Raw genomic sequence first — 14,114 nt, forward strand, 5'->3', positions numbered from 1 at the left:
TTTATTTTTTGCAGCTAGTTTTAACATGTTGGAGTGGGCTGTGGGCCCTTGGGCTAAAACAGGAATAGAAAGTTCATTAAATAGGATGTGAATATGGCCAGAATAAATATTATTGAAAAGTCTATTTTTGCCAGTACAGTGTGTGAGCACTGTTCTTAATGAAAAGCTGCCCATAATTTAAAAGAGATCTCACTGAATTTAATTGATGAATGTTGAACTTTTACAGCCCAATTTTAGGCATGTTTTAGGGTTTTTAAAGATTATATTGAATTTGCTCTTTGGTAACTACATAGCATTGCCACTTTTGTTATGAATATCTATACTAGCAAGTGTGTGTATGTGCTGTGTGGTTAAAAAGGTGTGTGTTTAATATATGTGTGATTTAAACAGGACTTTCCCAATCAGAGGCTTTCAGATTTATGATGGACCTATTCATCTCACCAGATGCACATTCGACAATTTTGTGCCAACTTCAGATAGATTCACCAGTGCAGTGGGATTTCTGTTGAAAAACACCTGGCAAATGACACCAAAAAACAATATTTCCCTAGTGAAGTTTGGCAAAAATGTAAGTTTTAGGGCTGAAGTACTAAAATAGGAGTGGGATTACTACTTAAAGGTAGTTGTGGGTTAATTTTATCTCTGAGGCTTCATTTGTGCATATTTGCTAACCCTCTGTTGTTGTTTTCCTCCAGTTGGTGAAGACTTTTTTCTTTGGTTTGGTGTTCCCTTAATTACCCTCATTCCCGTTTGTTAATTGCTGTTTTTATTTGTGTGTGCGTTTGTGGGGGGGATATATGTATTAATGTATATTAATGTGTTGTTTTTTTTAAAGTTGATTTTTTCATATCTTTTTTAATTGTTCACTGCCTAGAAGGCCCTCTTTTGGTAGAATGGTGGGATAAAAAATATTCTAAATAAATATCTTCTTATTGTTCCAGTGGCTTTATCCTTAACAAAATTTGTTAGTCAGTGCCTCCTCCATAAAGTTATTGAGCTCTGATCTGGCATCATCATTATATCTGGTGATTAATGGCTATAAAACTTTGGAAAGAGAAATTTCTTGAATTGGCGCTCTGCTAGCCTTCTTTGATGTTTTGTGAGTAAGAGCACTACTAAATGTATGCAAAGTTGAGGTTGTATTTTTGGTTACTTCAACAAATGCTGTCTTTCTAGACAGTTCCCTGGCGAGATCTCTTTGCCCAGATGCATTTTTATCACTCTTCCAACCTCTTTAGGTCAGATATCAACAAATAACTATAAAGAGATGTTTCTGGGGATACGAGTTGCAGGGAAGGTTGTTAAATATTTTTAGGGCACTGAGGAGACCTTCAGTCCGGCATTGTTTTTAGCGCTTCGGCGCGCTGTGTGTGTTCTTATGGAGCCTGTGCTTGCATGAACGATGGGGCTGATGGTGGGGCTGCTCCATGTTGAGGTGGCATCATCCCATCCCCCGAAAGTTTATCCCCACCTTTCTCCAAGACGCTTTTGGTTTTGATGCTATTGAAGCTAAAGGATTGAATAAGAACTTGTGGTGGAAGAGCCCACTGCCCCATAGGCAGTGTCCTGCCTTTCGAGTTGTCTCGGCTCCACTGGCTGCCCAAATCTGTGTCTGGTGATGCACTACTCTCCCAGCGTTCCTAATGCTCAGAGGGGTGTTCGTTCTCGTTCTCTCGTTCTCTCTCTCTCTCTCTCTCGTTCTCTCTCTCTCTCGTTCTCTCTCTCTCTCTCTCTCTCTCTCTCTCTCTCTCTCTCACTCACTCACTCACTCACTGTAGGAATTACCCACTGAGAGGACCAGTCCTTCCAGCTTCTCTTCCCTGCACTGAGTGTCTAAAGCCCCGCCTCATGCCTGTGTCTCCCTCTGTCCAGCAACTGGTTACTGCAGGGTCAGCTGCAATTGGTCACCAATAACAGTTTGTAGTAGAACCGTAGGATTTGAGTCAGCAGCACTTTGGAGACCAACAAGATTTCAGAGTATAAGATTTTGAGAGTCAAAGCTCCCTTCATTGGATTGAGCAAGGAATCCAAAAGGAAGGTGTAAACACACTATGTCTCTCACTCTGTACATGCAGTAGCTGATCTTATTTTAAGGCATAGATCCAGGGGAGTTAGCCATGTTAGTCTCGTCGCAAAATAGTAAAGAATCCAGTAGCACCTTTAAGACTAACCAACTTTATTGTAGCATAAGCTTTTGAGAACTAAAGATCTGACAAAGAGAACTGTGGTTATACTGTTAGTGAATGGTTAAGGGCAAAAGACTCATTTTTTTTCTTGTCTTCTAAGGTTTCTCTGAAAGTCTTTTTTGGAAAACCTGGTCCTTGGTTTGAAGAGAGTGATCTTGATGGTGACAAGAATTCTATATTCCATGATGTAGATGGATCAGTAACTGGATACAAGGACACATATGTTGGTAGAATGGATAACTACTTGATTCGGCATCCAGACTGTATTAATGAGACCAAGTGGAATGGAGTTATCTGCAGTGGGACCTATGCTCAGGTTAAAGGAGATGTCATTGTGTATTTTTGTGGTTAACATCCATAAAACGAGTTTTCTTTTCCACTTTTTACAAAAAATGAATTTGTATTTAGAATTCAGTCTATTCAGTAGGCCCAAAGATAACAGCAGAGAGATAGCTGTGTGATTTTTCATTTCATATAACCAGAAGCTCTCAGCATGTTGTCCTTTCCAGCATCTGAACCGAGCCTTTGCTTATATGCTCGGTCTCTGCTTGTCATGTCAATTCCGCACGTAATCCAGTGTAAACAGGATTTTTATCTAAACTTGGATGCACACCAAACTATTCAAACCTGTTAGGGCGTAGACTCTCTCCTTCCTTTTCATTTGTATTGTTTCCAGTTGATGTAATCACTATCTTTTCTAACGCTTGTTTTCTTTCTAGGTATATGTTCAGACATGGAACCCACAGAGTCTAAACATGAGTGTGGTGCGGGATGAATACCCTTACAACCCTATGATATTGCGGGGTATTAATCAGAGAGCTGCTTTCCAGCAGTACCAGCCTGTTGTGATGCTTCAGAAAGGCTATACAGTACATTGGAATGGACAAGCCCCACAAACAACCTTTTTTTACCTCATTAACTTCAACAAGTATGTTTCTTTTAATGCCTCATTTGGGGTTCAGAAGAATAGGATACTGTAGGCCTCAAAAAAAGAAGAAAAAAGTGTTACAGATGAATTTTCATCAAAGCAACAAAGCAAAAAAGGAAAAAATCTCAGTTCAATTAAAATACTTCTTGTTCCAGTAACAACCAACAATGCAAACTTAATTGATTTAATTTACACCTGTTGCCAATGAAGTTTAATGCACTGATTTTAATTTATTTATTTTCATAAATAGGAAAAATAGGGTATAAAGGTGGATTTTTAAAAGTCAAATTGGGGCCAGAATCCACCTGAAGTTCTCCAACACAAATCACATTTTAGTGTACGTCAGCAACTCCCATTCATTTCAATAGGACTTGTGCAGGAAAGAAAAAAATACAACCTTTTATCTTAGTTCCACACAGTAGAAAAATGTATTTTGTCTTGTATGCCATCTGTCTTCTGTTACCCACATTTGCAGTATTCAAAGAGATGGGTGTGGTCTAGAGCAGGGGTGGGCAAATTGCAGCCCGTGGGCCACATGCGGCCCGCTACAGAGTTTTCTGTGGCCCGCCAAGACAGTCAGAAAAATCTGCCTTGAACCGAGATTTGCAGCTATAGATGATATGAAATTAGCACAATAAATAAATTGAATAAAACTACCACTATTTTATTTAATTTATATTTATTGATTTTTATGATACAATTTATACCTTTTCTGAAAGGCAGAGTTAACTAATGAATGCAATCATTTTAAAAGGTGCGGCCCACCGCTAACCTCCGCTCCCACAAAGTGGCCCCCGAGCTAAAACAATTGCCCACCCCTGGTCTAGAGTATTACAAGGTCTTGGTTTAGGGGAACTTGCTGGGAGGATTCTGTTCAGTTATAGCCGGTTTTATTATTCCCAGTTTAGTTAAAGAAGCCATTTTGTTGCCGGTATTAGGCATGTGCAGTTCAGGAATTTGATTAGGAAAAAATGCTCGAATTAGACCTGATCCGTAAAGATTCAGGATTTCTGAATCTGGCCCCAATTCGGAAATCCCAAATCAGAAGCTTTGGAAAGCTTTGGGGCTGAGTTTAAAGGGCCCTGCCGCTGCTTGCAAGCAGCTTTGGGGCCCTTTAAACATCACCCCAGCCCCCCACCCACCCCCACTTACCTTGGCAGCAGCGGCAGCAGCAGTAGCTCCGGCCCTCCCCGCCACCCGCAGGCCGCAGCCATTTGAGTGACAGGAAGGGCTGGAGGAGGTGGCTCTGGCCTTCCCCACTGCCCTGCAGGCTCGCCACCCAGCTGATCACCCTCCCCCTCTCCCTCGGCCAGGTAAGTGGGTGGGGGGTGGAGGGGTTGCCCCGGGGTGGGGGTGGGAGAGTTGCTCCCCCTCACTTCAGTTTGCTCCAAATATTTATGGAGCATACCGAAGTGAGTAAATACCATCATTCCAAAGCGGCTTGCTGCTTCGGAATTATGGCATTTCCGAATTCCCCCCCCCCCCGCTTTGGATAAACCTGAAGTGGGAAACCTGAATCTTTTCAGGATGCACACCCCTAGCAGGGATGTGAGGATGGCTGCAGTCAGCATTGGCACATTTATAATGTTATATAATAATGATGAGTAAAAATAATTAACTGTAATAAACAGTAAAAGAAATATGGTTTTGTCTTGTTCTTTTCTAGGAATGACTGGATTCGGGTAGGCCTCTGTTACCCACCAGACACCTCTTTTCAAGTAACCTTTGATGTATTCCAAAGGCAGGCTTCTGCTTACTATAGTGTGGAAGACTACGTACCAGTATCTTCAATGGCAGAATTGCAGAAGAGGCAAACAGAGAAAACTTTCTACTTTGATAACAGCACTGGGTAGATACTTAGCATATCCAATGAATAATACTCAACTTTTTAAATTCAGCCTCAGATTTTGTACTTTTATTTTATTATATTTTGTGAGCAGTTTATGAAGTGTCAGCATAATTTTTTTTAAAATTAAACCTTCATAGTGTTTGTCACTTGCTTCCCTCTTCCAGACGGCATTGTACCATGAGTATAATACAGACTCTGTGTGACTTCTCTTTATAAATGGAGTAGCTTATCAACTTGTCATTTTGCCAAAGGTTATCTTATGTAGGCTGTTCTGAGTACACAGAATAACTGGAATTTCTGTTCATGAAATTTATTACCCAGCTTAGAGCATGGCATTCTGTACAGGCCTTTTTCAGAGTTGTTCTGAAGAGGACTGAAATAAGGATTAAACATTTTCTGTGCTTAAAAAGGTCTGTGTTTTTATGGGTAAGATAAATGTTAGTGTGGATGGGCATCTGCAAAGTGAATAAATATGGCTGGAGGTCATCTGTCTCTTTTCTGGAAGGGAGGAGAAGGCGGACTACTTTTTTTACCAGTTGAAGTTTGATGTTGACTCCAAGAGGTGCTTTCAGATTAGAGGAATTTTTTGATTTGTTTTTTTTTAATATTCAGCATGTTGTCATGGTACACATGCAAGGCAGATTGGAACTTGCAACTCTCTGATAACTCTTACAAACTTTATTGACATCTGAGGCTGGGGTTAAGCTCAGACAGTGTGATTTGCACAGTCCTATTAGAGAACCATCCAGGGATTATTGGGTAAAATGCCACGCGTTTTGTATTTTTTTAGGGGTCTGGCTACTGAGGCCTGAGCTTCCAGCTTAGCATTTAAGTCATTCAGCTAGTAATGCTGAAATATCTGTGTTGGTAGCATTGTTGTTGTTGGTATGTCATTTTAGTACATATTTCATGTTCATGCATAAAATATGGAATATTTAGACAGTGGAACAAATTTTAAACAGCATTATAGAAAACAAAAGCCCTGACCTGCCTAGCCCAGGCAAGCCCAATCTCCTCAGATCTCGGAAGCTAAACAGGGTCGGCCTTGGTTAGTAGTTGGATGAGAGACCTCCAGTGAAGACCAGGGTTGCAGAGGCAATGGCAAACCACCTCTGTTAGTCTCTTGCCATGAAGTCTCCACCAGGGGTCAAGTCAGCTATGTCTTGACGGTACTGTCCACCACCATAGAAAACAAAGGGTTAGTGATGAGTTGTGTGAAATAAATTTATATTACCTCCAAAGCTGGCTTTGCAATAATTCATGCTGTCCCTGTTCTCCCCCCTCCCTCCGTGGGTTTTCACCTGCAGGCTGCTGTTTCTGTTTCTTCATGCCAAATACCACAGGGATGGCCACAGTTACTGTTCATCTCAGGGATGTGAAAGAGTCAAAATTCAAGCTAACTTCCAGTCAACAGATCTCAGTAACTGCTTAGCAAACACTTATCCAAAGTATGCCCAGCAGCCAACTGTTACGAAGAGAATGCCCCCCAAAGTTACAGGTTCCTGTCAAAAATGTGGTGCAGCTCAGGTGAGAAAAGAACAAACTGAGTGTTAGGAATGATGAATGTTTAGTCTCTTAAAGTTATGTTCAAGATTTTCCGACATGGTGACGGAATACTTGCACAAACAGTTGAAGGAAGCAGGATTTAAAAGAAGAAATCCGAGATGGCCTAATGGCTAGAGGGGACATGGAGAGCCACTACTGTGGTAAAGGGTGGAGAGCACCAGATTAGGATCAGTGAGATCTGGGATCAAATCTCTGTTAAGCGATGGAGGGGACCTTGGACAGTTTCACAGTCTCAGCCTCATCTGACTACTTAAATGAAAAAATGAGACAGGAGAACTTGTACACTTCCTGAGCTTCATGAAAGGATGAGGTAAAATGTATAGAACAGTCCAGAGGGGAAAGTGAGGGAAGAAACCCAAGGAAATCGTTAGACTGGATAGTGTTCTTTTTACAAATCTTTAAAAATCTTTTGGAATCTGACGTTGCTTGAAAAAATTTGCACCATAATTATGACTTTCTAATGCCAATAGAAAGGATATTTCATACAGTGTTTGGTTTTAACATTCTCTGTGTGTTAATAGGCAAGGTGGTGAGTAAGGGGTCTGGTGGAAAGCTGTTTCATTGAAAAACAGTGCTGATAGCTAAGCGGCACATATTTGCATTTCACAACTTTGTGTATGCCTATTCTGATTTCCAGCTTTGAGAAAACTTTATTTAAAATGTTCCTCCATTTTGTTGCCTACTGGTTTCAATACTTAAACATGAATGCAATCATAATTTAGTATGATTGTATTAATTGCTTCCATGTGATCAAAATTAGGGCCACCCAAAAGGAGCAATAAAATGTATAAGTATCACTTTCCTAACGAACATTTTAAAATAATAATTAGTTGTCCTTTTTTGTATACTGTAAAAATTTTCCATACAGTTACTTGGCACAAACGACATCATTTTATATTCAGAGTATTGGGTAAAACAATTTATAGTTAACTTTAAAATAACTCTGTTAACAAGGCATGCCAGCATGTGGCATTTGGAGAACTTACAGATGGATCACTGCTTTCTCTAATGAGATGCAGATATGCACAAGCATAGCCAGGGCGGCGTTAAGGTTTCTGGCACCTGAGGCTGCCCCCCAGACTGCATGATTACGTCACTGTGTGTGATGTCATCACGCAGCAAGCCGGCCCCATTGACCGGCGGGCGGCTGGGACGGCATGCAGAGGCTGCCTGTGCTCCCAGTCGGGCGTGGCAGGTGGCTGGGGAGGTTTCACATGCCACCCCAGACACCTGCCGCTCCTGGCCCACAGCTGCTGCATCCGGCCCGGGGGTGTGTTGGTGGCAGCGGCACAGGGTGGGAGGACTGGCAGGCTGAAGCAGCTGCAGGCCAGGCATGCCAGCTCTGTGGCACGCGCCCCCTCCGGCGCCTCAATGGACGTGCCAGCCCTGTGCATAGCAAATGATGGGCATAATAGTAAAAATTAAAGTCTACTTCAGTCTTACTCGAATCTATGAGATTTAAGCACACAAATGTTCACTTTTATCACTCATTTTATTGGCATTACTGTTGTTTGGATTGCAGTTGAGGTTCAGTAGAACATTATTTATTTATTGTTAAATTTATAGTCTGTTTCCCCTGCAAGTGGGCTCAGAGTAACATCACATATCATATATCACAATAAAGTGACATTTAAAAAGAAGCATAAAACAGAGAACTCTAGGTGGCAGCCCATATTGCATTAACCTGACCAAAATACCTTTTGAGATAGGAACTGGCAGACAGTATCAAGCATATCAGTGGAAAGCTGGGCTCAGGAGGTTTCAATCCCCTCTCAGCAGGGGACCCCGCCGCTGGTCTGACCTCAGCCATACGCCTGATGGGACATTTCTGTCTTACAGGCCTAGTGGAAGGATAGCAAATTTTGCTGGGCCCTAGCTTCAACAGACAGAGATTTCTACCAGGTTGGTGCCAGGGCCAAAAAGGCTCTGGCTCTGGTCGAGGCTGGGCAAGCATCCTTGGGGCCAGGGATCACCAGTAGCTGTTTTTCAGCTGAGCGGAGCACCCTCCAGGGAACATGTGGTGAGAGGCAAATATGCTAGTCCCAGTCCGCTAAGGGCTTTATAAGTTAGTACCAAAATCTTGTCAGAGGCAGACAATGGCAGATCCACCTCTGTTAGTCTCTTGCAATGAAAACCCTACTAGGGGTTGCCATAAGTCAACTATGACTTGAGGGCACTCTCCACCACCACCAAAACCTTCAACCTGATCCAGAATTTCACTGGGAGCCAATGCAGCTGGCACAGAACCGGTATTATATGTGCCCTATATGTTGTCCTCATAAGGACATGTGCAGCCTCATTCTAGACTATTTGTAAGTTCTGGACCAGATTCAAGGGAAGCCCTGCATAGAGTGAGTTACAGTAATCTAATCTGGAGGTGACCATTGTCTAGGTCACAATCGTTAGGTCATGGGTTGAGAGGTAAGGGCGAAGCTGCCTGGCCTTTCGCAAATGGAAAAAGGCAGACCTGGCAATTGCTGTGACCTAGACCTCCATTGACCAAGGAGGCATCCAAGGAGGCATCCAGGATCACCCTTAGTCTCCTAACCATCTGAGTGGGCACAAGCGATGCCCCATCAAGGGTCAAGAGCTGGATTTATGAACCCAACAGCCCATGACCCAAGTACAGTATCGCCATCTTTGTGGGGTTCAGTTTTGGTTGACTCTGTTTCAACAATCCAGTCACAGCCTCAAAAGCTCTAGCCAAGGCAACTGGGGCGGAGTTGGGCTGGCCATCCATCAACAGATACAGCTGGGTGTCATCCAAGTTAGGTGCTGTAGTTCTGCCAGTAGAGCTTGCTTCATCAGTAACAACACTATCCCAGAAAGTAAAAAATGAATAAAGTTTATAAAGAAATTAAGAAATGTGCTGGACCTCAAACAAATCCTTACCTTTTAACAGGATAGATAGAGTGAGTGAGTGAGTGAGTGAGAGTGATTGATTGATCGATCGATCGATCGATCGATCGATTGATTGATTGTGCTTTGGTCAGACAGTAATGTTTCCTCTTTTATGTTTTACTATGTTAGTAATGTATGTCCTTTTGCCAGTTGACAATAAAACCTAAGGGCAATATTTTAAATTTAAATTAAAAAATTGTCTCAGACTTAAGTCTACAATTTTTTTACTACTTTTACTTGTATTTTTGTTATTTAGTTGGTATTTACCAGTTATCCTCATAAAACCTACCTCCTCATGCAAATTCAGACTTTGAGCAAAGAAGAGTTGCAAAGAAACAAAGAATCTTCAATCTCAGTGAGTATTTTTGTAATTTTTTGTGGGCTTTAATTTAACTGCACATTATGATATTAGTCCGTCATCCTTCCATGCCATAGAAGTAAACCAGCTTTGTGATGTTGAAATTCTGCTGTAGAAGTTTTAAATATATTTTTAGATAATACTAGTTGTTGGTCTGCTACAACTTTTCCATTTGGGCACCAAATACGAGGCTAGATGTGCAGCCATCCTTGGGGATTTGGATTTAGAGTTTTAATTCGTATTTATGACCTATAGCTTAATGCAGTTGTTACTATGAACTTTTAAGAATCTCAAGCACTCTGTGTGTAAAAAACATATACTGCTAGTATGCATAATATGATGGGCGGAGGGATTACTGCAGCAAATTTAAATTGTTTTACCTTTTAATAACAAGTTTCCATAAGCCAGTTAAAGTGAGCAGACTTGTCATTGGAGACAGTGGTGGTCTCATTTTTGTAAGGATAAGTAAAAGAATGTTTTTCTCACTGTGATATGGCTCAAAAGGTGATTGTTAACTTGGTATGGTGGTTTATGTAATGCAGAGGGAACAGGAAAAAGCCTAACCAAGGTTCCTTGGAGGCCATGGAATTCCCATCAACAGAGGGGTGTTTCTTTTTTGAAGAACAAGACAATTAGATGGCAGATTGTTGATTGCCAGAAACACACTGTAGCCATCTGTAAGCCAAATTATGATAAATGGGATAGAGCTGCTAGTTACAACAAATTATTGTATTTACAAATTACTGTTGTAGAAGGAAAAGGAAGTTTGATTTATGAGATCTCTCATTTCAGGTCAATGGAGTCACGTTTCCATTCAAAGATGTGGGTATATTCACTGTAGTCATTGATGCCTGTACTGGACAAGTAACAAAAAAAACATTTTTCCCTGAACCAGACATCAAGAAACTAGAAGAATATATAAAAAATGGAATTCCCCAAAGGTACATGATGCAACATAAACCCCTCTCCTTGCTAATAGCATTTTCTGTGAGCATTGCTTTTAGACCTTTCCTGTTTAGTTGAAATGCTCAGAGTTGCTTTGTTATAATAGTTAGTGTTTAAATTGCATTTATGGGACTTGTACTTTTGCTATGACTTGTTCATTGCATTTCTCTCTATATATGAAAATACAGAAGGAACTTGAATATTCTGGTATAAAAACTGACCAATAAAAGTTTCTATGTTGAGTTGCACATGGTCTTAGGTCTCAGAGATCTAAATTTTGTGCCAATAACAGTTGGATTATGCAACATAAACAAATTATGCAGATCAGACATACGTATATTTGTTCATTTTGCCTAATTTGCTTTATCTAGCCATAAGAGAGGAAAGAAAATTACTAGCATACTGAAGCCCTATCTTCTGAGTTAGGTGGTGATTTCAGATAATGTACCAACCTATGTATTTTGAAGATTACCTTTTAAGCCACAAAACTTGATTTTTAGTAATGCAAGCAAATTGAGATACTCAGTATTCTGAAATACACAGTATTAGATAGCTTTTCATAGAGTAGTTATGGAGACATGGAATGTACACCACCCTGCTTATATTCATTATAATCACTAGAGCATTTTTATAAACCAAAAAGCATGAATAATTTTAACTGAAACACTGTATAAATTGAATGCTATCTATATGTTTGTTCTTCTGTAAAAAGGTGGTGGTAATAGCAGATTTCTAATAACCTAGTCTCCATGGTTCATGTTTATGGTCTGCTTTCTACAACATACCAGGAATCATTGGTAAATAGAATTTTAAAAAGTAGTTGCTAGGATTAAATCCACCTTAACATACGCTATAATTTAACAGTTCTAAATGTATTCAATAATGAAGCAGTAATACTTTTCATTAATAAGATACAGTTTAAAGATCAACTTGTATAACTGAGATGGAACCCTACCAGCTTCCAATGTTTAACAGTATAACTGTAGATAATTATTATTCTCTCAGTAGTTGAAAGGTTATAGGCTTGTGTGTGTGTGTGTGTGTGTGTGTGTGTGTGTGTGTACATGCATGTGCACACGCCATCAAATTACAGTCGACTTACAGAGACCCCAGCAAGGGGCTTACAAGGCGAGTGAGAAGCACAGGTGGTTTGCCATTGCCCTTCTCTGCAGAGTCTTGTTTGGCAGTCGCCCATCCATGTACCAACTCTGCTTAGCTTCCGAGATCTGATAAGATCAGGCTATACCATACCGCCTTCCCTCTCATGGGCTTCTTTACCCCATGTTAATATCTATCTCAGCGGGTCAGAAAACAGATTTCGATAACTGTAACCCTAAACAGAACTATACCCATTGGTGTTTAACTTTCCTTAGGATGTTTCTGTAAATAGGTCAAGCTAGTTATTTATAACCGCAAACCAATATCCTCCTAGTGTATGTTAAAGTTTTGGCTTTTATTTCTTTAAGCTGAATACTTATCCAAGGTGACCTTGGCAAGCAGTTTGGCTTGGTTAGTTATAGGAAATCCATAGCAAACAGTAGCTGTTTCTGGATTTTGAAGTCTTCTCTACCTTGGCCAAAAACGGGGTGGGTGAGTCCAAAGTTAATCATTTAGGCTGTGTCGCAGCAGTTGGAAGAGATTTCCCCCTCAATAGAAATCCATTTCAATGTATGAAGTTGTTGTTGTTGTTACTATTATTATTATTATTTACTTTATACCCTGCCTTTCTCCCCAGTGGGTACCCAAAACAGTTTACATTGTTCTCTCCCCCATTTTATCTTCACAACAACCCTGTGAGGTAGGTTAGGCTAAGTGTGTGTAACGGGCCCATGGACACCCCACAAGCTTCTGTGGCAGAGCGGGGATTTGAACCTTAATTTCCCAGATCCTATCCCAGCACTCTAACCACTGCAGCACACTGGCTCAGTAAGATGCAAGCCATGATGTATATAGCTTGTATCTTATGAAGTATTAAAAAGACAGCTGTAGCATCTACTTCATAGACATTTGTTTTTGCAAGTAAACACATGTTGAAAGTTTCATGAAATGTCATAATATGAATGCCTGTCACCTAAATCTTGTTCCATAAAATACATTTTTACAATTTCTTTTCTTGGTAGCATCTCCACTTTCAAAAACAACTAGACAGTTAAGCTGTAGAAATAGTATTGATACTGTAGTAGGGCTATATGAACAACATTGTAAATTTAACAGAAAGAGAGTCTTTGTGAGAATATTCTTTGTTTGATATATGATCTTCTTCTAGCAATGTATTGACTCTACTACATGCTGCCTTTTAGAATTCAATAAAGATCATGCTTCTCTGTAAAATACATCTTTTTAGTATGTGTATTCAGTATCCAACCTTTCCTCTTCATCCTTTCTCTCAGGTCAATAGTTGTATTAAGCACCAGGGGAGATATAAAAAATCTTAACATTTCCCAAGCCTTAATGACTCTGGGAGCTGCAAAACTAGCCGGTCTTCAGAATACAGGTTTGTTCTGTTTTACAAATAAAATCTGTACAGTCATTACTGGTGACTTTTTGTGCAAATTTCTTGTTTTTTTATTAATGAGTTCTGGTCACTTTCAAGATAGATTGGTTGACAGTAGAATTTTTAAGAATGAATTTTTAATATGAATATTATTAATCTCTAAATATGTTGTTTTCTGTTCTGAAGTTTTTTTCTTTTCCTGTTACAGGGAGCACAAGCTTTCTGGGCTTCAAAGGAAATTTTAAACCATCATGGGTAAAGCTCTTTACTAGTCCTGCAGGGCAGGGTCAGATTGAAAAGTATATCCCTTTACAAGTGGAAGAATATGGTTGCACCCGAATGAGCACTAGCCGACGGAAAGATCTGGAACTTCTAAAGCAGGCTATAAATACACAGTAAAAGTTAAGGTGCCTGTGAGCACTGAAGACAATGTGAACTAATTTATTTATTTTAGAGGATTTGAAAATGTACTGTTTTCCCAAGTACATCACTTTGCTGTTTGGTCGGATGTACATCTACATTGATGCTTGAATGCCAGTCTGTGCACCTTTTGGATTGTAAAAAATATTAAAGAATTAAAGTATTTGTTTAAAAAGTGGTTTTGAGGGAAAGTATTTCTCGTTTTTAAATATTTTATTTAACAGTAATGGTTGCAATAACTTTTAACAACAAATATACAATAAGAATGAATGAACAAAACTATACAACAGTAACTAGTGGTTGACTTATACAAGCAAACAGTTGCAGACTGCAGTCTATTGAGGGAAAGTATTTCTGATGTTTGCATTTTTGTATTCTTGAGAGAATTGTTGAAAGTTCAGCTGTCATCTCTTGAGATGATTAAAAGTACAAAATTGGGTCTCGAAATATAAAAGATGTCTTCCACT

The 14,114-nt window shown here is 40.0% G+C and overlaps 1 protein-coding gene across 2 annotated transcripts in view; it reads left to right on the forward strand.

Moving 5' to 3' along the window:
* The window catches only part of CEMIP2 (cell migration inducing hyaluronidase 2), a 60,657-nt gene extending 46,832 nt beyond the window's left edge, over nt 1-13,825 (forward strand). For both annotated transcript variants that reach the window (XM_054987086.1, XM_054987085.1), the window contains exons 16-24: nt 391-568; nt 2,287-2,502; nt 2,906-3,114; nt 4,781-4,963; nt 6,271-6,490; nt 9,687-9,785; nt 10,581-10,729; nt 13,124-13,227; nt 13,436-13,825. In XM_054987086.1, the coding sequence (XP_054843061.1) occupies nt 391-568; nt 2,287-2,502; nt 2,906-3,114; nt 4,781-4,963; nt 6,271-6,490; nt 9,687-9,785; nt 10,581-10,729; nt 13,124-13,227; nt 13,436-13,626 (1,549 nt within the window). In that variant the 3' untranslated portion in view covers nt 13,627-13,825. The remainder of the gene's footprint in view (nt 1-390; nt 569-2,286; nt 2,503-2,905; nt 3,115-4,780; nt 4,964-6,270; nt 6,491-9,686; nt 9,786-10,580; nt 10,730-13,123; nt 13,228-13,435) is intronic.
* Nucleotides 13,826-14,114: the final 289 nt, after the last annotated feature.

This window comes from Eublepharis macularius, chromosome 8, assembly GCF_028583425.1.
Source record: "Eublepharis macularius isolate TG4126 chromosome 8, MPM_Emac_v1.0, whole genome shotgun sequence".
Lineage (NCBI taxonomy): Eukaryota > Metazoa > Chordata > Lepidosauria > Squamata > Eublepharidae > Eublepharis > Eublepharis macularius.